At 36.5% G+C, this 24,809-nt stretch overlaps 1 protein-coding gene across 5 annotated transcripts in view; it reads right to left on the reverse strand.

Moving 5' to 3' along the window:
* The window catches only part of CDHR1 (cadherin related family member 1), a 532,835-nt gene that overhangs the window by 96,058 nt on the left and 411,968 nt on the right, over positions 1-24,809 (reverse strand). For all 5 annotated transcript variants that reach the window (XM_044056525.1, XM_044056524.1, XM_044056526.1 and 2 more), the window contains one exon: positions 17,144-17,372. In XM_044056525.1, the coding sequence (XP_043912460.1) occupies positions 17,144-17,372 (229 nt within the window). The remainder of the gene's footprint in view (positions 1-17,143; positions 17,373-24,809) is intronic.

Below are 24,809 nucleotides of genomic sequence, written 5' to 3' on the forward strand. Positions count from 1 at the left end.
TGTTCGAACTCGTAAAATTTCGAACACTGACATAAAACCACATAAAACCAGAAAATACAAAACTAAACGTCTATAGCAGGGGGGGCTATGCCTCTCTGCACCCCCCACACCCCCTTACTTAAATATGCCATTCCGAGATCGCACTACATTGCGGAAATGGGAACTCTTCCCTTTCCACTCTGTATGAAGATCTCCATTCAGTCAGATCAGACTTTTACAAGTTCGAACATATGGTCTCTGCCATATGTGGTTCAAACTTATAAACGTTCGATCTACTGAAGGGGACCCATATATATATATATATATATATATATATATATATATATATATATATATATATATATATATATATATATATGTATATATATATATATATATATACATATATATATATATATATATATATATATATATATATATATATGTATATATATATATATATATATATATATATATAGTTTTACTTTCAAACCTCAAAATGTTGAAATTGTCAAATATCAGCATCTCGAGATGACAATATCATAAGTTAAAAGCACAAACCGTGAAATTTATCCCAGGGCAAGTAAACACTTGCCCATAGTGGGGAGATATGCCCTTTCCCCGTGGTGGTAGGGTGGTCATGGTGGTGCAGCGGTTAGTGTTGCCACCTCACAGTAAGAGGTTCTCCGGTTTGATTCTTGGCTGGGGAGCCTTCTGTGCGGAGTCTGCATGTCCTCCCTGTGGTTGCGTGGGTTTCCTCTGTGTGCTCCGGTTCCTCCCACATCACAAAGACATGCAGTAGGTGGATTGGACACTCTGAATTGGCCCTAGGTGTGAGTGCGTGTGTGTGTGTGCCTTCTGTGGAAGGTTGGGCACCAGGCTGGCAACTCGACACAGTAAAACTCCACTGCCAATCATGAGCGGACAGATGATCCGCTGTGGCGATCCCTAACTAGGAAAAAGCCGAAAGAATAAGAAGTGCAATCCCAGAGTTGGTATATATAGTTTGTGGGGGGCCACAGTCACCCACATAGGTGGGTTTACAATGGTGTGATATGTTGTTTGTAGTTTCGGGCAAGTGTTTACTTGCCCTGGGATAATTTCCATGGTTCATGCTTTTAACTTATAATATTCTTGTCTCGAGATACTGAAATTCAACAATTTTAGTATTTCAAGGTTCATAAGTGAATCCATATATATATATATATATATATATATATATATATATATATATATAAAATATTAATATATATATATATATATAATATATATAAATATATATATATTTTATATATATATATATATATATATATATATATATATATATATATATATATATATATATATATATATATATATATATATATATATATATATATATATATATATATATATATATATATATATATATATATATATATATATATATATATATATATATATATATATATATATATATATATATATATATATATATAGTTCAAGCACAAACATTAGAATCCAGCACCCATTAATGTATCAAACCTCTTAGTAAATCCAGAAGAAAAGGACCCAAAACACTTAAACAAGTGTGTACAAAACTTTTATTCCAGTAGAACAAACATTCAAGCAGCTTCTGTAGCAGCCATTCAGCTCCAACAACACAGACCGGTAACTGGTTTTGCCCCCTGGCTTCAGTGTGAAATTACAATACAGCAACCACCAGTATTTATATGTCATGGTACCCATTCAGTTAAAGGCATACACATTTTAAAGTGCACATTCCCTAATATGGAACCCACATCCAAAAAGCATATTTTTCAAGAAACATAAGCGGCTTATTACATATGAGTATATGTAATCATAAGTACATATAATCATCCACAACATTCTTGTTATTCTGTTGTTTGGGCCAAAGCTATTATGTGTAAAAATATCATACACTTTATATATATATATATATATATATATATATATATATATATATATATATATATATATATATATATATATATATATATATATATATATATATATATATATACACACACACATATTATTTACTTTAATGTAATCCCAGCCCAGCCACCCTGTGTGACTCATGATGATTTCCTTGTTTTATATTTGTTTTATTTTTTTAAATACATTATTTAGATTTAACTAAATAATCATATGAAGTACTGGCATTTTATGGATGTCTAAACAGACGCCATACAGCCAATAAGCCCTCAATGTGCCAGCTGGCTCCAATTTCACTCTACCACATGCCTGCTGACAGATTGTACAGGCAGAGAACAGCAGCACTTCCCTTAAATAGGGAGTGCTTCCTGCACCCGCTCACCCTGAATGATGACTCGTGCTCACAGACAATGGGTTGTTACCACTGTAAGGCGTCGTTATCTTAACAGGGTTAAACTTAATTCCTGCTGCTTTCTGAGTAAGCCATTTAATCTAACAGTGCTTCTGGGTCATTCTGGAAAACAGATACTTGTATCTAGTGAGTTGAGTAACAAGTCAAGAAAAAAATCCTGATATTTGGTAAATATGCATCTTTTCAAGCTATATTAGTATACACCATGGGATCAACCTAGAGAAAACTAACAGTGCATGCAATAAAAAAAATCTCTAAGGATACCTTATATCATCTCAGCACAAGATAATATTGTATGCTTGACAAATATTCATTTTAATTTCTTTCTACATTAACTAAGTAGTTAGCCTGGTATAAGGACCCTTGTTTGATACAACTTGGATGACAAGCATACAGGCATTTATAAGTCAGCTTTGCAATAACAAGGTAAATTGTACAGAAGTTAAAATGTCAGTAAATTCAAAACTGCAAAACTCATTTGCCAGAATATTACAGTAGGAACATTTAAAATATACAGCACTGACATGATGTAAGAGTAGGTCGTTTGCATTTTAATACATGACCACATTATCTGGTGACACTGATTCATGGTAGAAGATTACTGCACTCTTGTCTGGCAAGCAGTAATATTAACAAGACCATCTAGCATCATCTTTATTATAATAATGCCATGACTGCATCATCTTGAAGAATTCAGCCTACTCCAAAGGACAGTAATCTTAGAGTTAATATACATATGGAGCACGTGTTAGGGAGCATGACCCCTCCCCCCTGTATTGGAAGGGAATAGAGTGAAGTACCTCTGCTTTGAATGTGTAACAGCAATTTTCATTTTTTTTTGTTGTTGATACTCCAAGTCACACTTGGTTGTTTGCATTTTTGGGTGTTAAACAAGGGTGCAGTGTTTATAAAGCAAAATAATTTGGGCAGGTAGAATGGCAGAAAGAAAGAAAGAAAAAAAGCAAAATTAATTTTTGCAACACAGTGGTGCTGGATTGAAGAGTCTCCATGTTCAATTACATCAATAAAACATCAGAATACATGATCATGTCATGTGCAGGAGTGAAACATTATGTATAGCGAATAAACCCAGCCTTGCTCTGAGAAGACATTCTACATCAGGAAAACTATTTACACCAGAGCTATAGAGACAATACTCATCTTTCTACAAATTTACATTTGGGTTGCTGTGCTTTCACATGTAATCATGCAGGGTATATTTTTTTAGGTAGTGTTATAGTGTTTGTATTCTGATTTAGCTTGCTACTATGAAAACACTGCATGAATAAAACGTAACATGGTACTGTTTTATTAGCACATTCAGGTAACAGTACAGAATTCTGAAGATAAAAGTACAGGAGGTTCGCCTCAGTGTCTATGGATGTTCACAACTAATGTGTACTGATACATTTATATGTTAGTTGGTGAAGTATATAGTATGATATTGGTGAAATATTTATTAAATGAGAGAGTGGCTCTTCTCCCTAAGAATTGCAATGCCTTTGTCTATGAGGTACTGTGGTGAGGTGGTTAGGACTGTTGTCTATCAGTACTTTGTTATCTGTTTCAGTTTCTGGTTGGGGCTTTTTGTGTGGCATCTGCACATCCTCCCTTGTGTCTGCATGGGATTTCACTAGGGTGTCCAGTTTCCTCCCAAATCCCAAAAGCATGACAATAGGTGACTTGGTGATCTGAATTTTTATGAATGTTAACTGGATGAAGTTTCAAGCTGTCAGTTTCAAGTCACTAATGTCAAAGTCATCATTTGTCGTTTCATACAGAAACTCTCCGCTGGTACATTTCTTGTCATATTAGCAGTGATTGACAGTATGAGTAATTTTATATCTTACCCACTGTTGTGTGACCATGGAGTTACTATAGTTAAGTAAAGGAGTGTAGGGGTGAAGCTACCCTTACATGGTACAGAGGGGCTTGTTCTCTGCAAAAAAAAATTGTTTAAGTTGTTTCAGTGACCTGAATCTTTGGCAGTTCTTTTTCTCCATCAAGTTGATAATTAAGGTGGTTAAAACTAGTGGAAATGTAGAAGTAATAGAACATCATAGGAATGATGTACTAGTTTGTGAGGTTTAACTACTGGGTGGACTTCACATACATGTATGCATATTGGGGATGTAAAATGGAAAAAGATGTAAGATTGCTTTCAATGTTTCTATTATTTGGACAACACATTAGAACTGAAAAGAAAGTGGCATGTCAGAATAACTGATGCAGCAGCATTCAATGTCAAATCCAATATAGCAGCCTTTTAATTATAAATAGAGAACTGAAATAAAAGTATTCATGCAATAATGCAAAAGTCTTTTTCAGTTCAGTTGGCAATTTGCTCTTATAATTTGCAACTTCTTCAGCCCAAGAGATACAATTCATCACATTTGTGCTTTGCTTAAAGTTATTTTTTAACATCATAATATTATTGCCTAACCTTTATACTGGTGCTGAGTGAGGAAATTGGCATTTTCCCGGTTGGTCTTTAAATTTAGTAACACCAGCCGCTGAGCAAAAATGTGCTAGTTTACCGTCACGAGAATATCTGCAGAGCATGTACTAAAACTGAAGTGTTAATTGGTAATGGAGTGAATCTATATATAGAAATAATTGGACAAACATTCAGTCATATCATTTATAATTATGATTTTATGACTTGAAATATTTAGAACAAACTTTTTAAAGAACTTTCATTGACAGCAAACAACTCTTTCATGTCTATCAAAGAAAAAAGTGAAAAAGGCCATGGGGGGAACAAAAACAAGCATCTGCAATTCTGCATCTGTGAATACAAAAGCTTTCTATGTATAGGCCTGCTTGTACCTGGTGTAAAACAATGCAGTGTTTCGAGTGATAGTTTAAATGTTTTTGACAAGACTGTTTTAAAAGAAATGACACCGTGGATAATATTTATCATATTACGTTAGTAGGCTATTGTCTTATGTCTGACAGCTAGAGTTTGGAGTATATCTTTGACCCTTTCATGAGATAGATTATATGGGTCTATATTAGATAATCGAACTTTCAAAAGTTCGACTGTCATATGGACGAGACCATATTATTGAGCTATTAAAAGTTCAAATATCTAATTAAAAAAAATAAATTAAAACAAATAACCTACCTGGATGTTTTAAGCAGGGGGGCAAGCCCCGCTGCATCCCGCACATCCCCTGCTCTTTAAATATACCAACTCCGAGATCACACTACAGTGTAGAAAAGGGAAATCTTCCCATTCCGCACTGTACGGAGATCTCTGTTAAGACGTTCGAACTTTCAAAAATTCGATCATATGTTGTGGAAGATATGACAGTCCAACTTTTGAAAGTTCAGTCATCTAATATAGACCCGATTATTTCATCAGATGAGTCAGTAACTCTGGAATAATATTGTATTAATATGATTATTTTCCCCTACACGTTTGAAAAGGAATTATTGTTTTAAAAAAACATATAAAGATTTTTACAGCTGCATTTTTTGGTGTGTTTGTCTTATTTATAACCAACAGCTTTGCAGCAGTGTAAGTAAAAACATATTTGAGCAAATTCTATAGCACTGCACTGAAAAAGCATAAAGATTTCCTGTACTTATGATTCAGTTACAAGGTAGTGAAGAATTCAAAATGAGGATCTACCTAAGCTAATTGTATTGCCTTGTTGATCGAATAAGTGCTATGTCCATTGGCCTGGTGATCTAGGAAACATAGAGAATTGTATTTGTACAACTTAAAATTACTTTAAGTACTTAAACAACCATATGCAATCTAAGAGCTGCTGCAGATACAAATGTACTTATATACTGCCAAAGTACAGTGGTGCCCCAGCTGGAAATATGCACATATGGTAAAACAGCCCTACCATATTTCTTTTATTTCATTCATAGGCTTAGGAGTTAGTTAGTGAGTGGTGTAAGTATTTGCCTACCTTGGGGGTGACGTTCTCACCTCAGAACACATTTGGTAACACAACTCATATACACACATGGCACAGAGCACAGAGCACTTCCACTAAACCAGCTTATGCTGAGGTTGTTAAGAGAGTACTGCCTAGGTATTCAGATACCACCCTCTGCAGGCTGGATAAAAAAGGGGGCGACAATTAGCTGTCTTTCCAAAGCCAGGAGCCAGGATGTAACAAGGACTCTTAGACCCTGCCATCCTGACAAATATGATTACAACCTGATAGTGGTCCACATAGGTGTGAATGGCCTTAGATATTCTACAAGAGGCACATGCAGAAAGATATGATTGAGTTTGCTCTACATGTGTCTCAGGCAGGATACTGGTGTTGAGCGTTATTTTGCCATCACCCAAAATGGTGCCAAGATTCAAAGAAAAGATAATTGGCTTTAGTAAGTGCCTTTGTGGCTGGTCTTATTCTAGGGGGATCCAGTATGTTTCAGCTTGAGATAAGATAGCTGACAAGCCTTCCTGGATTGCCAGGGATGGTCTGCACCCCTCTTACCAAGGATTTCTCATTTTGGCTAAAGCCTCTCCTGCTCCCATGGTTCCTTTTTTTAGACAGAGTGCATTTGATGGATATTCCATAGGAAGTTCTAATTTGGAACACATTAATGTGGTCCTAATCAATGCCAGGAGGCCTAACAATAAATGACTGAACCTGAGGCTCTCCTGCAACTTGAAAACCTTCATATATGTATAGTTACGGAGACATGGTTTCAGAGCAAGGAAATACTCCCTCTATTCCTGGGCATAATGTCTATCACATATTCAGACCTACGGCACTTGTGGTTGAGTATCAGTATGTGTCAAGGATATCATCATGACAGCTTCCTTGGGATATCACATTTGAGCTCCTACAAGTCCACGTCACCATAAGCAAGACTATTTCATAGCTAGTTATAGATCACCTTCTGTATCCCCTTCCAAGCATGATTGCCATCTTGACACATTAGCTGAAATTCCCATTAAACCCAAGACCTTTCTACTATGGGACTCCATCTGTCATCCATCAATAAACTGACTGACCTGCACTGGAAATGGTTGACATGGCTTGTGCTTTCTTGACATTATAAATGCTAACTTTTCTTTCACAAATAGTCAACCATCCTACTAGGGGCCCCAATATCCTGGACCTAGTCCTCACAAATATGGCCACTTCTTGCACAGCTCCATATGTATCATCAGGCTTTGTTAAATCAGACCCTAATTTAGTCACCTTTTCTTTTAAAGCTGGTTGTACTACCCATGTAACTAGCTCTGTGATTAGGGACTTCTCAAAAGGAAACCTTCTTCAGTTACTTGATGACCTAAATAAATTCTGCTGTAATCCTCCTCCGTAGGACCCCATTGCTCAAACTGCTATGTCTTTGACTGCTATTGCCTTTTAAGTAGCTTTATTGTTAATATAGCCCCTTTCCACACCAAATGTAATGGGAATGTAAAACAAGACCCTGCTGTGGAATACCCATATAAATAAATCATATAACAAGAGAAAGAAACTGATTAATGCTTATAAGAGGTCTCAGTCTATCAACATTAAGAGCACACTTAAGCAAACTAACAAAGGGCTTGAGGGAACCATTAGAAAAATCAAAGCTGAGAAGGAACTTAAAATAGCCACTAGAGCCAAATTTAGCTACAAATCTATCTTTAGTATGTGAGGAAGTTAAGAAATAACACCCAACAATATTTGGAGCTAGTCCACGATAATACTACACAGTCTGACCCAAATGAAATAGATAATATCCTAGCTAAAAAATATTAGTGCAAATTTTACTCCACAACAATTATAGCTATTCCACAGGTTCAATCTTTAATTACTATGGAAAAAGTTCTTGCAGCCCTCTCAAAAAATAAGAATATTTCATCCATGGGCTCTGAAAACATACCAAGTTGCCTGATTATCAGTGCCAAATTTGGCCTTTGTGAACTCATACTTAACCTCTTTAATCTAATCCTCTCTACTGGTTACATTCTGGAAGCCTGAAAACAGCCATTGTAATGTCATTACACAGGCTGGTGCAACCACAGACCCTGGTAACTCTAGAATCATTACTCTCACTAGCCTCATATGTAAAGCTATGGAGCACATTATCTTGGACCTCATTAATCTGAACACTAAAAAAATCTTACCCCTGAACCCTCAACAATTCAGCCTTGTCAATGGAAGGTCCTGCCTCTTTAACCTCATTAATTTCTTTGGAAAAGTAACTGAAGCAGTGAATACTGGTTATGTAGTGCATACAGCCTATCTAAACCTGGCCAAGGCATTTTCCACCATTTCCCATGGAGACATGATTGATAGACTTGTAAATCTGTATATAAATCATTATACTGTATGATGGATAGCTAACTAGTCTGAAAAAAAAAAACATATGGTTAGAGTTGAAACTGTCACTTCTGAAAGCAAACAATCTGCCACTGGTGTACCACAGGGCTCAGTTCTGGACCCTCTTCTATTTGGCATTTATTTCTCAGGCATTCAGGCCAGTATTCCTGACCTATGATTAACTAAGGTTGCAGATGACTGTAACTTGGGCAGTGTTATTTGATCTTTAACTGACTCGCAAATGCTACAACATGGGTTAGACCAAGTTAGCAATTGGTGTAAGAACTTTTATATCAAATTAAATGTAAAAAAATGTAGCATAGTTCATTTTGATAAACAGAACAGTTTCACTTACCTTATAGGTGAAATACCCTTTAAATCATCCACTGTTGTAAGGGATTTAGGTTCACTTGTAGATAATTCATTATCTTTTGACCAGCATGTTGTTTGGAAAGCCTTTTATCTGCCACATCTAATTTTCAAAGACATTTCTAAAGGAGTCTTAATTCCTCTTATCTCATATCTTATCAGATCCATTATTGAATAAATGACCCTTTTGGCACATATTTGTCTAAACATATGACACAAATTAAGAGACCTCACAGATTCATAGCAAAAAAGATCAGTGGCCTCAAAAATTGTAGTTATCAGGAGAGACTGTCAGCCCTTTCTCTGTACTCATTCTTTTACAGACCTCCATGGAAATCTGTGCCTAGTCTTTTGAGCAGTGAAAGATACAGCCCTATTTGACATCCTATTCCTTCACAGAATTAATGGTACCCGAAATACTTAGTTTAAGGAAATAAACCTTTGTCAGCCGATAAATAAGACACATTGGCATGATAGATTCATGTCTCAATGTTTTCCTCAGATCTGAAACAAACTTCCACTATGTGTCAAGTACAGTAGTATCCTTGCCAACTTCAAGGTTAACCTAGATAAATTTATGGACAGACTCAAATTCACCCTGCTCTATCTTGCCTTACCTTCTTTTAAGTTAGAGTTAAGTTTGGAATAAATTTATTTGGCTAGGCTTGCATTGGTCTGTAAACTGAGTGCCTAGTACTTAAGTATGAATCTATGAACCTAGACAGACTATACAAAAGTGTAGCTGGCTCAACCAGCACCCTGACCTCTCAGCTATTCAAGTGAAAAGCAAAAAAAGTAAAGAAATGTACTTTACTGCAATATGCCAATCACAGCATTGTAGCAATCACTTTATTACAGTTAGATACACACCCCCTCAAGCTCTTCCATTGAACAGCAAAAAAAAAAAAAAAAAAAAAAGTCAGTTCATTTTACTGGCACACCAACCAGATGGCTAGATAAATGACATACCTCCCTCCTGCCCCAGCCATTCATGTCACATTTCAGGGTCCTGCCCCTCTCCCTCCTTTTCCATATTTTATTAAAAAAATCTTCTTTTAAACTGTAGAAAACTGCTTGCTACAAATATAGCCAACATTTGCTACAGTTTATACCATTCCTGCACAGAGTGGTATGACACTCTTGTTTTAGTTAAAAAAAATTCTGATGGGGAATAAATGTACATAAATGGCCCATTGAAATATCTCAATGGTGAGAAAGACAGTTATATAAAAAGGCCACAGAGTATGGCATTGCTCTGCTTCTTTATTTTCTGTATGGATGTCCCCCAAGATGCAGGGACCTTTGCTGTAACCAGTATGCTGTCATAGTATCATAGGATCATAGGAGATTACTAGGCTAAAGGCCCTAGGGCCCTTACAAGCCTAGCTAAGAATTTATCCCCAGAAAAGAAACCTTAATCAACACCTGTTGCCCCTGTCAGTGAGGGACACAGCTGGAACCCCTGGGAGAAATTTGTGGTTTCCCATCTACTCGTCAAGGTTACGCTTGAAGAGGGTTAGAGACATACTTTGTTTGACGTGTATGGGGAGTCTATTCCAGAGACAGGGCAGCCTCTAGGAGACAAACCTGTATCTCTAGCAGGTTTTGTTAAAGTCACATATAAGATTTAGGCCTTTCAATTGGGTAATGCACGAGGAGTTAGACTTATGGATATGGAGCATTTCTAGTACAGCAGGGTCTGAGATTGCCTTGTAGGCGAGACACAGATCACCTCTGAGCAATCTGTACAATGCCGAGTAGAGTGATAAGGGATTTGAGCCTGTCCACATAAGACAGGTGTTGGAGGCCATGGATTCTCTTTGTGAGGTATTTCTGTGGCCTTTCCAGTTGGCGCAGGTGTTTGGAGAGGTACATACCAAACAGGGCGTTGTACTTAATTATTGGCCGAATAAAGGAGGAGTACAGAGAGGTAATAACCTCCTTTTTTCTGGATGCAATCTCTTTACTTATGAGATGAACCAAGTAAAAGGCTTTTCTGACCACTGCCACTACATGATGGTCGAATATGAGATTGTTGTCAACCTGTGTACCCAGGTCTCTCACCAGAGGTCATGTGCTTATGGGATTGCCGTTGATGAGCTAATCAGTAGGTGCCATGTTTTTGCCAGATGGTATGATAATACATTTTTTTTTAGTTTAACATAAGGCCATGACTTTGGTACCAGTCATTTGTTGCTGTGAGATCCTCTTGTAGTATGTTAACATCAATTGGGGAGTCAATGACAGCACCCAACTTACAGTCGTCTGCAAACCTGGTCAGCCAGAGGCCTTTTATCTTTGTTTGGACCTCTGAGAAGTAGATGACAAACAGTAGGGGTCCCAGGACAGATCCCAGGGGACCACCACTGTCAACATGAATATCCATTTCTTGGACTAAATATGAGCAGCAATGAATAATAATTTGCAATCAAGGGACACCTCTTTTCATCTTGGCTGAAGTTATTTAGTTTTCAGATGAGACAAATGATCTTTTTTATGTGGGAATAGCTATATTCTGCTTTAGACAGTGTCCATTAGGCAATTACAGTGGTACTGTAAGCAACATCATGAACATTATTTGAACAAACCATTTTTCATATGGTGAACCATTACATTTTAACCACAAAGGTACAGCTGTATTAAACTCAGTTCTCATTTCACCTAAGAAAACAATTTTTGTCATCTTAAAAAGTATATTTACATTTCTCTAACAACTTCCATTCAGCATACGCTGTAGCAATGCATTTAAAGGCTGAAATGGCAGTTAAAACTGCATTAGGAACTTCAGGTAGTAGGTTTTAGGTCCTAAATCTGCCTTCGTTGTGGATTTTTCTAAGTACTTGCTGTCCTTGGGAATTTATTTTCAGATTTCTGTGCACCCCACCTTTGAAAGCATGAACTGTATCTCATTTTTCTATAAGCCAATAACCCCATGCGTGTCTGGAACAATTCTTAGTCGTGTTTTCATCACTATTCTTTGTCTCAAGGGTAGCAGCTTGGTAGCATTGCATGTTAGGAACTGCTTTTAAGTCAACCTGTTATAATGCAAGAAACTTTATAATCGCTTGGATTTTTTTGGAAATGTTTCTTGTTCCAGTTGTGTGTGTGTGTGTGTGTGTGTGTGTGTGTGTGTGTGTGTGTGTGTGTGTGTGCGTGCGTGTGTGCGTGCGTGTGTGCGTGTGTGTGTATGTGTGTGTGTGTGTGCGTGCGTGCGTGCGTGTGTGTGTGTGTGTGTGTGTGTGTGTGTGTGTGTGTGTGTGTGTGTGTGCATGTGAGCATAATGTTTATGACTTGCTTTCCTAACAGAGATGCAAAACATCTTTAATACTTTGCCAAGGAATATTATGCAGGTCTTTATCTTTGTCCTTTGAAATCATCAACATTATAAATAGTCCTTCAGTAGTGCTACTAGGAGTGTGAGTCTTCATTGCATTGTACTTTAGATAATGCCCAGCACTTTCTGGCTCATATAAATCACTTTCCTCCTTGGAGATAAATGAGCATGTTACAGTGCAGACCCACCTTTTACTTCCACAGGTGACTATTTTCAGTACAATACCCCCCAAGCATCTATCTGTTGTTCCCCTGGTCTCCATCTGGGAAATCATGCATGTACCACTCTCTTCTTCCTTCAGGATGGGCATGTCCATCATCCCCTGCAAATACCTTAGCTGACTGAGCTGTTCATCTAACTCGTCACCTGCACCATACTCAGAGCTTTACTGCTTTATGCCACTGTGCTAGGACATCAGTGCTGGATGTCTAAGGAATATTTAAGTTCTGCGATCATAGTTTAAAATTAATGAATTGTTACTTTTATTTTGTAATGTGAATTAGACCATACATAGTATGCAGCAGAGCAGACAGTCAAGGTAGCTCACAGGTAAAAGTACCTTGTAACAGAAGTGACTGAAAGGACCATTTTTCATCTGGTTAAACATATTAAATTACAATGTTCAAAAACTGGACATAAGGAGACAAAAGTTAGAAACTACCATACTTATCACTTAGCCAGTTACATCAGTAACGATAAGAGAACAATAAAGGTACAGACAACATCAACAGAACTATAAACTGAGATAGGACCATGTGTCACTGTTTTGGTACCAAGTAGTTTTACATGCTTGACTACATTAGATGTATTGTGTATTTTGTACCAATATTTCTGTTTTTTTGGTTGATAATGTAAATTTAGCATAGTACTCATAACTGAGATAGACATTCATATCTACAGCTATTTAATAATGGACTGGGTATTATCAGATATATGGTGCACAGAGGCAGTAATACGAGTAATTCTGAAATTATGACCCACCATTCCTCTATATATGGCCTATTCAAAAGATAGGTATATAGACTTCATTCTTTAAGGAATCCTGCAAATAAGATGTATTGAGTCCTGCCTGCTATCTTCTGATTACTACCTCAGGTAAACATTTAAATCTGCTCTTTCACATGAAATAATGCACACTATAAAGTAATTTGTTATTCTCATTACTGTAGTTTTCAAAAAAAACATCTTTTGGGCAAACAAAATGATTGAGGTTACTGTCAACTGCTAATCTCTGCAGTTCTGGATATTGCAGATTTCAAACTAAGAATCATACTTTTTACAGATTTGCGAAGTAGGTTATCATTTTGCTATGTGTATGTCTGTTTTTAAAGCTGCAACAAACTTAAAAGCTGATCCCTCACAGTTTTTTTCTTAAAAGTTCAGTGTGGTATATTCTAGTGCAATTTTTAATGTTGTCAAGTCCATGTAAAATGTATCTACTTTTGTTACAGCAGCCACAAACATGCAGCTGATCCCCGAGATTAGCAAACATCTTGTGGCAAAGAAACAAATTGAGGGACTGTACATCCAATACTGTTAATAATATTGTTTATTTGAAGATGTGACAGTATTATTCACCCATAGATATTTTCTGTGTACTGTTTTCTAATTTGCATGACAGATGGGCTCTTGCTTCTCATTGCCATTTAACTGAGGATTGATTTAAAATCCAAAGCAGCAAGTAGTTGTTTCAACAATCTTGTGATGCCAGACTGAAATATAAGGAGAAACAAAGGAGAACTGGGGAAAAACAAAGAACTTGTATGATAAGATAGATCAACAACATTATTTAGAAGTTAGATGGAATGTGTTGCCAATAGATACTCAAAACCACATAAAAGAAATAGTGAGTAAATTACAAAAACAGAGTAGAATTCAATATTTTGAATGGACGCTTGCAAATCAGAAAGTACTTACACCTGAGAAACTGATGCAGAAAGTTAAATAGGTTCATACTAGGCTATCTGCCCTAGGGCATTTATAAGCCTAGCCAGAGTGTGTGTGGCTTTTACCACCCCTTAGGATGAGAATACTATACCCATTAGTTTGCTGTGCCTCTGTCCAACAGTGACACAGAGATGATTCCCGGGGTAAACCTACGATCTCCCATCCACTCGTCAAGATTTCTCTTGAACAGAGTCAGTGAGGGGCTTTGCCTCACATGGACTGGGATTCTGTTCCATAGTGTAGGGAGTCTCTGGGTGATGAATCTGTCCCTCCAGCACGTCCTATTTATATCCGTGTTGAGGTTTAAGTCTCTTGCTCTCGTGGCTCTGGTGGATTTGGATTTTTTGAGGTGGAGCATGTCCATTAATTCCGGGTTGGACATGGCCTTGTATGTCAGGCACAGATCACCTCTGAGCAGACGGTATGCGAGTGAATAGAGCTGGAGTTTCTTCAGTCGGGCAGCGTATGACATATGTTTGAGCCCCGTTATCCTTTTGTTGAGGAACTTTTGGGGTCTTTCCAACTGCTGCAGGTGTCGGGTAAGGTACATTCCGAATGGAGCGTTGTACTCAATCATTGGTCTGATAAGTGAAGAGTACAGGGGTACAATGACCTCTCCTGATCTGGATGTGAATCCCTTCATGATCAGGTGGGCAATGTAGAAGGTCTTCCTAACTACTTTGGCAATGTGAGTGTCAAAAGAGAGGTTACTGTCAACTTGGGTCCCCAGGTCCCTGATAATGTCTTCCGTGTTTAATGGATTACCACCTATGTGGTAATTAGGGGTTACCTTGTTTTTCCCAAAGGGTATGACTATACATTTTTTGGCATTTAGCTTAAGGCCATGACTCTGGCTCCAGTTATCCATTTCTATGAGACCTCTCTGGAGGATGTCTGTGTCTGATGGAGTGTCAATTATGGTGCCCAGTTTGCAGTCATCTGCAAATTTTGTCAGCCACAATCCCCCTATGTTTGCCTGCACTTCAGAAAAATAAATGCCGAACAAGAGGGGCCCAGGACTGAGCCCTGTGGGACACCGCCGTGACCGGCTTAGAGTCTGACATGGCACCAGCAACTCTAACCCTGTGGGTTCTGTCCTTGAGCCAGTTTGCAACCCATCTTGTGACATATGGGTTTACATCTAAGCTGGTGAGCTTTTCTATGATGCCCGAGTGGGGTATTGTGTCGAACGCTTTTGCTAGGTCAAGGTAGGCTGTGTGAACTGCCTTACCCTCATCAATTGCCTTAGTGACTGTTTTGAAAAAGTTGACCAAGTTCAAGAGGCAGGATCTGCCCTTGACAAAGCCAAATTGGGTAGGATCCAGTGTCTGTAGGTCCCCAATGTCTTTATTTATGAGTTCCATTATGATCCTCTCCATAGCTTTGCAGACGAGGCTCGTCAAGCTTATGGGTTCGCAAGCTTCCCGAAGGGAAGGTTTGAAAAAGAAAATAAAGAAGTAATCAATTCATGGAAGATGTCAGCAAAAGATTTATAGAAGAATTAGAAAAAATATGTGGTAGCAATAAGATAAATGGAGAAATACAATATTAATTATTAAGATGTAAATAAAAACAGGGATATAAGAGAGATGTTAAGTATCAGGATATAAGAAGAAGAAATATATTTACTATTCATTTAAAGGTCTGCTGTTTGTTGTCTGAGTTTACAACGCAGTATATTTGGATTGTGAATAAAATGTTCTGTTTTCTTCCACTTACTGCTGTTACTTGATAACTGCTGTGGGATCCTTAGTATTCTTGCAAGCTACCACCAACTCAGTTACATTGAATCTCAATATTATAATTTCTTGTGAAGGACAGCAAAACTGGATGTGTAGTAGTCCCCCCATCATGCCATGATGACCATTACGAAGTGTAGTGCCAGTATCAGAACATGAATCTAAGCACCAGGTGTGGTACTAGAAACCACTGCCTTCTGAACTCCCCAGCTTTAAAGATGGGTATGCTAATTACTAAGACACTCACAGTGCCAGGCCTCCCTCATGTTATAATTAGCAAAACGCATGAGCTTGACAAACTATTTTTCTGTTTTCATCTATATGTGTTTATAAGGGTTACATGCATGATCATTTTTTAAGCTTTTAGCAATGTTTCCACATAACCCATTTCATAGTTAACATTTCATAGATTCATTATCATTTTATACCATTCCTAAGCAATGCATGACTGGTTTTGCTTGAATTCTGAGGGTACTCTTTATACCTTATGACTTCTAAAGTAATTAAGATACGTATCATATAAGAAACATATGCTTTATAATAAGCTAACCATGACATGATCATTTCTAACATTTGTTATTTATTGTCTTAACTTATGGAACACCATGTTAAGATGACATTATTATTCTCAATCAAGATTACAGTTTAGTAAGTCAGATGATACTAGCAGAGAGGCTTCCTGGTTTAGTCCAGAAATATTCTATTCTGCCCCATGTTTTGATACAATAAGCTATAAAACAGGAGTTACAACAACTGCAGACTAAAACCTTTTAGAATCACATGTGCGTTATGTGTGGTGTATATATTATGCATAACTATTTGGCAATATGATCCTGGGATCCACCTTCCACTCTAATTAAAGTATTTCTATAGTATCATCTGCATGGTTTCACAGAGGTTTGTCAGCTAGCTTTTCCTATCAGAAATGGTTTCAGCTTTCTCTTTGCTAGAATCATGGAAAGCTTCTGAACCTGGGCTCTCATCCTCTCAGATGAGAGCAACACTGCTACCTCAGTGGATCAGTTGCATATTGCATTCTCCCTTCCTATTCAGCATCTTTAGGTTCTGTGAAACAGTGTATGTTTCCAGATGATGTATGCCACAAACAATAACTGATGGTACTTTGTCTTACCTCTATTTTCACTGGAGTCCCAAGAATCATTGTCTTCTCCAGGATGTTCTCATTAAATTCTGGATAGTGGTCATTCACATCTAACACAGTCACAAATACTTCTGCCAAGCTGTGCTTTCCCTCAATGTCTTCTGCTTTCACATAGAAGTTATACTTTGATTTGATTTCAGCATCAAGTGTTGCCCACGGTTGTGTGTAAATTATTCCTGTGCTGGGATTGATTAAAAATCTAGAAAAGCAAAAAATAATTTTAGTTACAGATATTTCATTACTTAAAGTCATGAGATACTAAAATGTCATGATGACTGTGCTTTGGATTTTCACCCAGAAGTAAGCCTTTGAAAAAGTCATTAAGAGACTAAAAGTTAAGATATTTCAACTGCAGTCATGCATACTTTCATGCGGGTGTCATATCAGTCTGATAAGATGTCAATGACTGTGATTTTTATGATACATGTTTTGACTTATTTAAGTGACAATGTATTTCTCCTACACTTAATATGCTTAATATATTCTTGTGACTTTTATTTTGCTGTATGGGTCAGGCTGTGGTTGAAAAAGGTCACTGGTCTGGTTCACTTGCCTGGTTAAGATCTATTGTAAGCAAATATAAATGTAGTGCATTGAGGTTCAAGTCATCCTTTTCCATTATTGCACAATTATTTCCACTGTTAAGACATTAGATTCCATAAGTTGAGGTTAACAGTTTCCTATTCAAGATTAGCTAAGACTGATTGGACCTCTGTAGCCTCTTCTACTTGATATGCAAACAGTAGAGCACTAAAACAATGCCTTTCCCTTCAAAATTATTGGCATCAAACTGCTTGATCAACTGCAACATTTCTCTCTGAAGTCATCACATCCCCATAACTGGAAAAATATTTTATTTCTTAATACCATTCTTAAATTACGTATTTATTAGTGCACTCTTTGCATTACCTTTCATCTTCTAATAATGATCTAGGATTAATAAGTTTACTTAAAAGAAATCAACCACACAGACCCTTTCTATTCCCTTTATATGTATCAAAACCCTTCCAATTTTATTGATATTTTGCAATGACAACAGTCACATTTCTTTCAGCTTGGCTTCACAAAGCCACTTGAAGAAAAATTTTACAATCACTGGTCACTTAATCTAGCCTGCCAAAATTCATTATATTTTGCCTACAAATGTAGACATAGACATTCACTTTGATTTTCCAGATGTGGTTGGAATATTTTATGGTTTCCATTTATTTATGTGTTCATTTATGTACTTATTTATTTGTATAAATCAATGCACTGATTACCACTGGACAATTTATTTACAGGTAAAGCCTAGGAGGGATATCAAAATGTAAAGAAAAAATAAAGTTATATGCAGTATAACATAGTATAATATGGTGATACAGAGATACATATATGTACAAACTTTGAAATTTATACAAACTTTACCCACGAGAAACTGAAAGGCAAGTTACAAGGAAGATGGATATGAAAGCAAGTAATGCATAGGTTGTCACTTTGGATTCTGTTTGAGTTTGTTTTTTGAAACTAGCTTGATTAGCTTAGTAGGAGTGTAGAGAAAGGAGAAAAGCAGAAAAAAGGCATGAAGGGGTAGAAAGAAGAGTGAGTAAACATTTCAGCATAGTCGCTGAGATCAATGTGTGAAAGTGAACAACTAAATAGAGATAGGAAAATATTTAAGAGATATGACGGGATTGGTTGCGAGGGAATTGATGGCATGGGCATGTGATGTTCATAGGTTCATAGGTTAACAGGTGTGTACTAGGCTAATGACCACTGGGCCTTTTTAAGCCTATCCATGCATCCCAAATCTTTAACAAGTTCTCGTACCCCTGATAATTGTAAACAAGGGCTTGGTAGATGAAACATTTACAGACTACCTGTGTCCATTAGAGACATAGGTGCAAATGGATTGATAATAGCCAACACATTGTAAAGTCATCCCCAGTGAAATGGTCAGCCAACAACATAAACCACTGGTTGCCACAATCAGCTGCAAGCAGTGATCACAAAATGCTCAAACGTCAACAGAAACAAAGCTAAATACCTGGAAGATGACTGGACAGAAAACAATAGTTCAATGAATTGCTTAGGACTCTATTACCTCCAGAAGTACTGGAAACGGATGAAGTTGAAGAAGAATGGCAGCACCTCAAAATGCATGTGTGAGGACTACATAACAGATATGCAGCCGAGCCAGGTATTGGAAATAAAATACATAAAAAAAGCTGGCGGTGGAATGCAGAAGCCCAGACCATAATCAAAAGAAAGAAGGACTGCAGGAAAAAGTGGGAGATAGTAAGGATGCACCGATGCTAAGAAGGAATATTAGTTGGCTAACAAGAGGCTAAGAAAGGAGTTGAATAACAAAGAACAAGGCATCAGAGGCACTCTATCATTTTCTGGAAATGACTCAGTAGATAGCACAGAGAAACTATATCAGGTTGCAAGGCAAAGACAGAAAGATAAAGAAGATAGTTAGACACCCTTCATAAGGTATGCCAGCAATGGCCTGCTTATGACTGCACAGGACAGATGGAAGGAGTAGTTCTGAATGAAGGAAACTACACAAGAGCTGTACTGCCCCAGACTCAGCCAACAATGAGCGAAGAATAGGAGCCCACCACAGAAAAAGTAAGAACAGCACAAAGGAAAATGAAGTCTGGGAAAGCAGCAGGCTTAGATGAGGTCACAGCAAATATGATAAAGGTGGTGGGTGAGATCAGAGAGAAATGGCCTCTGAGGATACTCATAGCTGTGTGAAGAGAAATGTGTATCCCAGATGACTGTACAATAAACACACTAGTGCCAGTGTTCAAGAAGAAAGGGGAAATTCACAATTGTGAGCAGTACAGATGTATCAAACTCCTGTCTCATTGCATGAGAGTTCTGGAGAGGGTGACTGATAAATGAATATGCAGAGCAGTAGAAAGTAAGATGGGAGATGAGCGGTTGATACTGAGATCAGGATGTAGCCCAACTGAGCCAATGTTTGCAGTGAGACAGATAGTCTCTTGTCACCTGCAAGTTCACAGATATCTTTATCTCTTCAGGTCCCACTGTGCTCTGCTTATTTATTTAGAGATTTAGTTATAGTGATGTTGAAAGAGCACATACAGGAATATTTAATGGATCATCTACATTACTATTACATAAAATAAGTATATAGTACACTGTTTGTTGGATTGTTTAATATTTTTGATTAACAGAAGAAGATTATTAAACTTTTATGTAATAGTGGAGGAATAGTTTTAAATGGCAAAATATGAAACTGAATTAATAGTCTCTTATTATTTTTAATTTATATATATTATATTAAAGTCACAGTAGCTCTTGGCTATTTTTTTGATACATTTTTCCATATTTGTAGGTAGAGTGATAGTGTAGTTTGTCTATTTGACAGGCAAATGTATATGCAGTTACAGTTGTAGAAATATTTATGTTTTTGTTATTTATGAATTTTAGTAGTTTAGTTTGTGGATAGGAATAGTTCAAAAACGTGGCATGTTAACATAGTGTTGGAGGAATACATTAGAGTCTTATGTACAATTAAATTAATATAGTGGCTAAATGTGTCATACTATCTGTTAAAGAAATATTTTCAAATACACAACATGGATAGTTTTAATATTTTATCTGTTAGTGTAAATGGATTAAATAATGTCAACAAAATGAAATTATTAAAACTTCATATTCTTGCAAGAGACTCACTTGATAGATAAAGATATAAATATTTAAATAACATAGGTTACAGAATGTTATAATCTGCTCCTTTTAACAAAAAAAGAGTAGATGAACTGTTGTACTTTGAATAAAATCTACTGTAATGCCTAAGGTCATGGAATCCATTAATGATCTCAAAGGAATGTATGCATTTTAGTAATTAAATATAATGCAAACTCTATAGACTAGATAATTTTTGCTAGATCCCTGAAATAGGTGCAAGAGTGGCTAAAGATCACTTACACTGATTACAAAGTCAATGGAAGGATAGTTTAATTTTAGAAATGGATTTTAACTGCATATCTAGTACAGAAGATACAAGTGAAGAGAAGAAAGCTAAAATTCTGGCATTACCTAAAACATTAAACAGATGGATTTGTAGTAATAACTAGCTGATTTAGTAGTAAAAGCAGAAGCTAAATAATTGCTCTTCACTCATTATTCTTATGCATAATGAATCAATTGACCAAACTAGAATTGATAGGATTTATGCCTCTTCAGATTTATATAATAAAATTAGTTATTTTAAAACTATTCCTTCTCATTTATCTAATCATAATCCACTAAGTATTAATATATTAATGGATATAAAGAAATTTCAGATTAATTATAGAATCTCAATGTATATGATGAAAATTAAAATCATTTAAGAGCTACCTTAAGGAACAAATGGATATTTTTTTTTATCTTTGAATAATAATGGTCAGAATAGCAAAATTATATTAGGGGGCTCCTTGAAAATGCACATTAAAGACAGAATGGGAAGATGGGCTGGTAATAAAATGAAGGAGTGGAATACAGAGTTATTAGAAATACAAGATGAAATACACAGAGTGAGATTTTAACAGCAAAGAAGTTACAGAATATTCAAGTCATTACAAATTAATGACAATGTAGCAAACAGTCTTAATACATAAAGTAGAGATAGCTTTAGAAAATAAAATTGTACACTTATGCAATGATGTCAAAAATCTATATAGATTAGCTAATAGAAGTATGATATTAAGCAAAAAGGCACACATTATTGATATCTGAAATACCCACATCAATAAGCTTACTTCAAACATGGAGGAAATGCTTAATATTTAAAAAAAAAATACCACGAGGATCTTAATAAAAATAAAATAAGAATCATGATTATTACAAAATTGATAAGTATTTAAAGAAATATGTTAATAATAAACTTGATGACCAACAAATATCTCTGTTGTTCACTAACAGAAGTTAAAGAAGCTTAAAAAAAGAAAAATGTTAAAACTCCAGGGTTAGATGATTTAAGTATGGAATTATATAGTCTGCTTCCATTACATGTTTTAGAATTATTAAGTGACATTTTCAGGATAATTCAGAATGGGAAAACAATTCCTCTCTCATGGAAAGTTTCTGTAATCTCACCTATACTTAATCAAGAAAGGATAATAAGTTAGTTTCATCATATAGACCTATTTTTTTATTAAATGTAGACTATAATATATTTACTTCCATTGTCCTACAAGATTAAGAGATCAAACAGGATTTATAGTCAGTAGATTAGTTTATGATATTATAAAAGTGTAGTAACTATCTTAGACTTAGGAAAAGAAATGAACAAGAGACTCACCCTAATTGGCTTAAATATTGAAAGAGCTTTTGTTTCTGTAGATTGGAACTACTTGTTTAAAACTTTAGACATGTTTTTATTTCCAGAACAGTTTATTGGAATATTTAACAAAAAACTGTATAGAGTCTCCAAAGCATATGCTAAAATTGGATCATACATTTCTTATGGATTCACTTTAAACAAAGGCACAGTGTAAAGGTGTTCCTTGTCCCTTCTACTATTTGCATTACTTATCGAGCCCTTAGCTAACAGTATAAGAATCAATGAAAAAATTATGGATTCTCATTTAACAAGGACTGTCAATCTAAAATACAGCTTATTTCAGATGATAATTTACTGTATATAGCAACTTTAAATTATTCAATCAAAGAAACAGATGAAGAAATTGAAAAGTTTCAAGAAGTATCACTGCTGAAATTTAATAATAATAAGATAATAATACGTTTAAAGATAACTATAAATATAATTTGGAAGGAAAAGAACTTAAATATTTAGGAACAAAATTTATTAAACTATGAGTAAGATTATTACTAATAATTTTTAAAAAAATAATTGAAGAAATGTTACTCCTTATTAGCACTCGATAAAATGATTATATTACCCAACATTATATATATATATATATATATGTACGTATATGTATATATATATATATATATATATATATATATATATATATATATATATATATATATATATATATATATATATGGTTTACCATCAAAATGTTGACAACGTTTCAATGACTGATTACCTAAGCAAAGTAAAATGTCATAAATGACAACATTGAACAGTCACATTTATGACACATTCAAAATGTTAACTGCTCAATATCGACATTTTCACAATACAATGTGACTTCTGGTGGCTGGCTTCACATGTTTTACAGGAGGGCAAACCCCCCTGCACCAGTCCCCCACACTCCCTACTAACTATATTTTACAAGTCTGAGATTGCACAACAGTGAGGAAAAGGGCAAAGTTCTCGATCTCAACTGTAGTGCAATCTCCAATCAAAATGTCGATCTCATAACAGCAAATGCACACTAGCATTTGCTGTTTCTGGTTCAACATATTCAAATTGCAGTTATGATAACATTGAAAACTGCCTTTCGGCATAACGGCATTTGAGATTTTGATGGTTCATAGGTTCATAGGTTCATAGGTTTATACTAGGCTATCTGCCCTAAGGCATTTATAAGCCTAGCCCAAATTATTGTGGCTTACGCCACCCCTTATATGAAAAAATACTGTGCCCATTAGTTTGTTGTGCCTCTGTCCAGCAGTGACCCAGAGATGATTCCCGGGGTAAACCTATGATCTCCCATCCACAGGTCTAGATTTCTCTTGAACAGAGTCAGCGAGGTGCTCTGCCTCACATGGACCGGGATTTTATTCCACAGCATAGGGAGTCTCTGAGTGATAAATCTATCCCTCCAGCACGTCCTATTTATATCCGTGCTAAGGTTTAAGTCGCTTGCTCTAGTGGTTTTGGTGGATTTGGATTTTTGAGGTGGAGCATGTCCATTAATTCCGGGTTGGACATGGCCTTGTATGTCAGGCACATGTCACCTCTGAGCAGACGGTATGCGACTGAATAGAGCTGGAGTTTCTTCAATCTGGCAGCATATGACAGATTTTGGAGTCCCTTTATCCTTTTGGTGAGGAACTTTTGGGGTCTCTCCAATTGCTGCAGATGTCGGGTGAGATACATCCCGAATGGGGCATTGTACTCGATCATTGGTCTGATAAGTGAAGAGTACAGGGGAACAATGACCTCACTAGATCTGGATGTGAATCCCTTCATGATCAGGTGGGCAATGTAGAAGGTCTTTCTAACCACTTTAGCAATGTGAGTGTCAAAAGAAAGGCCACTGTCAACCTGGGTCCCCAGGTCCCTGATAACCTCTTCTGTGCTTAGTGGATTGCCACCTATATGGTAGCTTGGGGTTACCTTGTTTTTCCCGAAGGGTATGACTATACATTTTTTGGCGTTTAACTTCAGGCCATGGCTCTGGCACCAGCTATCTGTTTCAGTGAGTCTCTTCTGAAGGATATCCGTGTCCGATGCACTTTCCACTATGGCGCCCAGTTTGCAGTCATCTGCAAACTTTGTCAGCCAAAGTCCTCCCATGTTGGCCTGTACTTCTGAGAAGTAGATGCCAAACAATAGGGGGCCAAGGACCGAGCCCTGTGGGACACCACTTGTGACCGGCTTGGAGTCTGACACAGCGCCAGCAACTCTAACCCTGTGGGTTCTGTCCTTAAGCCAGTTTGCAACCCATCTTGTGACATATGGGTTTACATTTAAGCTGGTAAGTTTTTCTACAATACC

This window comes from Protopterus annectens, chromosome 14.part0 (genome assembly GCF_019279795.1).
Source record: "Protopterus annectens isolate FY-2018-M chromosome 14.part0, PAN1.0, whole genome shotgun sequence".
Lineage (NCBI taxonomy): Eukaryota > Metazoa > Chordata > Ceratodontiformes > Protopteridae > Protopterus > Protopterus annectens.